At 39.9% G+C, this 4409-nt stretch overlaps 1 protein-coding gene across 1 annotated transcript; it reads right to left on the reverse strand.

Moving 5' to 3' along the window:
* Nucleotides 1-229: 229 nt before the first annotated feature.
* Nucleotides 230-1909, reverse strand: LOC127137765 (uncharacterized). Its single transcript, XM_051064188.1, has 4 exons — nucleotides 1727-1909; nucleotides 1550-1639; nucleotides 705-1459; nucleotides 230-272 (listed from the first exon to the last, which is right to left on the reverse strand). Exons 1-4 carry the CDS (start codon nucleotides 1907-1909, stop codon nucleotides 230-232), a joined length of 1071 nt encoding a protein of 356 aa, XP_050920145.1.
* Between the last annotated feature and the right edge of the window lie 2500 nt (nucleotides 1910-4409).

Here is a 4409-nt window from a genome sequence, read left to right on the forward strand (position 1 = left end):
ATCAACTAGTAAACACACATGCGCTTGTGCTCAGAACACACCACCTTCCCCTTCAGCTAGTCCACACCAAGCACCAATCTGCTTCACACAGACAGAACACTTCTCCCTCTTTGTATCAAACATAACATCAAACATCATCTAGCTATAGCTACTTCTCCCCATTTTTAGCCAAAAGAGATCAAAGAGACAAAATAAATGTCTATTCAGTCATAAACCAAAATGTCAAAAGTTAAGGGGTTACAAAACCAAGCATATAATCAGCTATAAGCAAGCTGAGATACAAACCAACAAAACAGCAAAACGAATTGCCAAAATCAAGAAAATCCATCACAACAATAAAAAACATCACATCAAGGGGCCAAATTCAAAAGAGCTAATCAGAGAAGCTTAAGCTTGCAGCTTCATCAGCATCAGAAACATAATTGCCACTTGTCTCATCATTATTTGCAGACCTCTCACTAGAGGTGTGGGCTTCAGCTTCCTTAGCATGTTCAATATTCTCACCTTCAGCTTGCTCCAAGCTTGCAATCAATGCTTCCAACGATTGTTTCCTAGCTGTTGCTACCCTTATCTCTTCACCCAGCTATTTACAAGTCTCCTTCAGCTCAGCAATACTTCCAACTTTTGAGGCTGGCTTTTTCATGGCAGATGTCATGAAAATGTCTTCGACATGACTGCCTTCAAACAGTTTATAGTGCACTGACAGAGAAGGTTTTCTTCTACTTGGTAAGTCATTAGAACTCAGAATACCAGGGTGTTGATTCAGGATAATCCCGCAAATCATAGAGGGAAAGTCAATAGGTAGCTTAACTGCATTAGTAGATGCATGCTTGATAATTTGTTCAAACATAAATCTACCATAGTCAAAATTCATTTTGGTTCCAACTGCAAAAATAAATCTTCCAAGGGTATTAGCAATTATGGAAATATGGTTGGTAGGCACCCAATTTGCAGCTACTATTTTATGCAATATAGCATACTTGACAGTTAACTTCGCGGAAGGAAGATGCTTCTTAATAGGCCACCCTTTCACCTGCCTAGCTGTAATTTCTCTACAGACCCCATTGTCTATAGCTTCTAATTCACCTGCACCCTCAACTTTACTGCCCAAAAAGTTGTTAATAACAGTGGGAGAGAAAGTGATGCACTTACCTCTCACAAACACTTTGGAAAATTCCTTGTTGTTCTTATCATCAATATCCTCAGGAATGGTAACAATGAATTCCTTAACTAAACCCTCATAGCACTGAGAGAACCCAACCACAGTCTTCATCAACCTTACAGTCTTTATTAGGTCCATGACGTCCTTGACTTCAAAGTCATCCTTTCCTAACTCCCTTTCTACAGCCACCCTTTGTAGAATCACAAATTTCCATTTGACAGCTCCATCCTCAAGATGGAAAGAAATATTATCCAAATGCACAGCAGCAACTTTCACAGGGGACTTCCTCACAGTGGTCTTCTTCACAGGAGAGATGTCAGGGACATCTTCCTCAACATCCTCTTCAGACTCAGAAACTTCTCTAACCTTCCTCTTCTTCACTTTAACCTTGCTCCAAGATTTGGAAAGACCAACACCAGCAGTCTTCTTAGCTGTTCTAGCTGACATCAGTTCAACCACAGATCTTCCTTTTCGAGTCTTCATACGTTTAGCCACACTTGGCTTTAAGTGATGAAGTAAGCTCTCCTCTTGATCATCAGACCTATCATCCTCTAGGTCAATCACATCATTTGTATCATCATGCTTCTTAGAGTGGGAAGCATTGGCAGTTTTAGATGCCACAGATTTTCCTTTACCAGACACAGTTTGCCCTAGAGAGCACAAACCTTCAGCAGCCATGTCCTTCTTAGAACTGGAGGAATCGTCATCCTTCTTAATATGTTGTGCAACCTCAGGAGAGGGGTACATTTTAGACAGGGGAGTAGAGACTCCTTTCACAGAATGTCCTTCATTAAGGATTCTAGTGACTAGGTTTCTTATGACACGATCAGTGTGGTGTATATCTTCCTTAGAGTTAGTGGCATGAGATGAGCCAGAAGGGATACTAGAGATGTTACCTTGATTGGGGCATGCAGAAGCTGAAGCATCCATGGGATGGTTCAAATCCAGGGCCTCGCAGGGAATAACTGATAGAGGAACCACATCCAGAATCTCATCATCGTGAAAGTCCATGGAAGGAGCGCTAACCTTTTGAGTAGACTTAGTAGTTTTGAAGCAGAAGTAGTTTGATGTTGTGACATTTTGAAGTTTATGTGGAAAAATTGCAGTTGCCCTATCAGAGGAGTGTGAGGAAAAAGCAGGAAGTTGGAAGAGTTGGAGTAGGTAGTGAGGTTGTGGGGGTAGCGTGTGAAAAGGTAATAGATGGTATTTCCAAAACTAGGTGATGATTTACCATAATGGGGGCGCTTTATTTTAGCCACATAGACACTACTTTGCTTACTTTTCCCACTCCATATTAATTTCTACAAGTCTTCATAAATGCAAAGCCCTAATTTTCCTCTCAGGACTTTAAACTGATTTGCATCCAATGCCTTTGTAAAAATATCAGCTAACTGCATCTCAGTAGCAACATGCTCTAAGGCTACAATCTTATCCTCCACGAGTTCTCTAATAAAATGGTGACGGATATCAATATGTTTTGCCCTGCTGTGCTGAATAGGATTCTTAGAAATGATTATAGCACTCAGGTTGTCACAGTACAATGTCATGACATCTTGCGTGACATTGTATTCAGTCAGCATTTGTTTCATCCATACCAGTTGAGAACAACTACTTCCAACTGCTATGTATTCAGCTTCAACAGTAGACAGAGACACACAATTTTGCTTCTTACTAAACCATGATATTAAATTGTTCCCCAAGAAGAAGCATCCTCCTGATGTGCTTTTCCTATCATCAGCACTTCCAGCCCAATCAGCATCACAATATCCAGACAACACAAATTCAGATCCATGAGTATATATCATCCCATAGTCACTAGTGTCATTGACATATTTCAGGATCCTTTTCACTTGGTTTATGTTGCTCACCTTTGGTTCAGCTTGATATCTAGCACATACACCTACAACAAAAGCAATGTCAGGTTTGCTTTCTATGAGATATAGTAGACTCCCTATCATGCTTCTGTAGAGACTTTGATCCACACTGACACCATTTTCATCTTTAGACACTTTCAGATGAGTAGGAGCGGGTGTCCTCTTGTGGCTTGCATTCTCCATGCCAAACTTCTTAACAATATTTTTGGCATATTTACTTTGAGATAGAAAGATAGAATCTTCCATCTGCTTGACTTGCAGGCCAAGAAAATAGGTTAGTTCTCCAACAAGGCTCATTTCAAATTCATATTGCATTTGTTCAACAAAATGTTGAACCATCTTACTTGACATCCCACGAAACACAATATCATCCACATATATCTAAGCCACCATGAGCTTTCCTCCTTCATCTTTGACAAATAAAGTCTTATCAATGCCTCCCTTCCTGTATCCATTGTTAATGAGAAACACTGTGAGTCTCTCATACCAAGCTCTAGGAGCTTGTTTCAACCCATAGAGAGCTTTCCTCAACTTATACACATGCTTTGGAAGATTTGGGTCTGTGAACCCCTTAGGTTGTTCAACATACACTTCCTCATTTAAGAAGGCACTTTTCACATCCATTTGGAACAATTTAAACTTCAGAATACATGTCACTCCTAGCAATAATCTAATGGACTCCAGGCGAGCTACAGGAGCAAATGTTCCATCAAAGTCAACTCCTTCAACTTGAGTGTATCCTTGTGCTACCAATCTTGCTTTATTTTTAGTAACCACACCTTTTTCATCAGATTTATTCTTGTAAACCCACTTTGATCTAATAACATTTATTCCTTCAGGTCTTGGAACCAATTCCCACACTTTATTTCTCTTGAATTAGCCTAACTCTTTCTGCATGGCATTGATCCATAATTCATCAATTAAGGCTTCTTTGACATTCTTAGGATCAATCTTGAACCCAAAAGAGGCATGTGAGATCACTTCCCTTGATCTGGTGGTGACCCCTTTATTTGGGTCTCCTATAATGAGATCTTTAGGATGATCCTTCTGAATTCTGATAGAGGGTCCCTTATTAACTTTATCAGCTTCAAGTTCAGCTTGAGTGGACTCACTCTCATTACTTTTGTCCAGGAGATCAGCTGGGGCATCATTCAGAAATGTTTCAACATCGTCTGTGACATCAGTCTCTTGATCATCAACAACAACATTGATAGATTCCATCATAACTTTTGTTCTGGAATTAAAAACTCTAAAGGCTCTACTGTTTGTTGAGTAGCCCAGAAATATTCCTTCATCACTCTTTAATTTTGGGATTCCTCTGACAGCTTCAACAGATATGATCCTCTTCATTCCTTTAAGATGCAGATGACCCA

Source organism: Lathyrus oleraceus, chromosome 4, assembly GCF_024323335.1.
Source record: "Lathyrus oleraceus cultivar Zhongwan6 chromosome 4, CAAS_Psat_ZW6_1.0, whole genome shotgun sequence".
Taxonomy (NCBI): Eukaryota; Viridiplantae; Streptophyta; class Magnoliopsida; order Fabales; family Fabaceae; genus Lathyrus; species Lathyrus oleraceus.

Excerpts from the sequence above, each read along its gene's own strand:
- LOC127137765 (XM_051064188.1), bottom strand. The coding sequence starts at position 1,909 with ATGTACCCCTCTCCTGAGGTTGCACAACATATTAAGAAGGATGACGAT. Across the intron at positions 1,460-1,549 it reads TTTCCAAATCTTGGAGCAAG|ACCACTGTGAGGAAGTCCCC; the intron begins GTTAAAGTGAAG and ends CCTGTGAAGAAG. Across the intron at positions 273-704 it reads AGTAGAAGAAAACCTTCTCT|CTTGCTTATAGCTGATTATA; the intron begins GTCAGTGCACTA and ends TTTGTATCTCAG.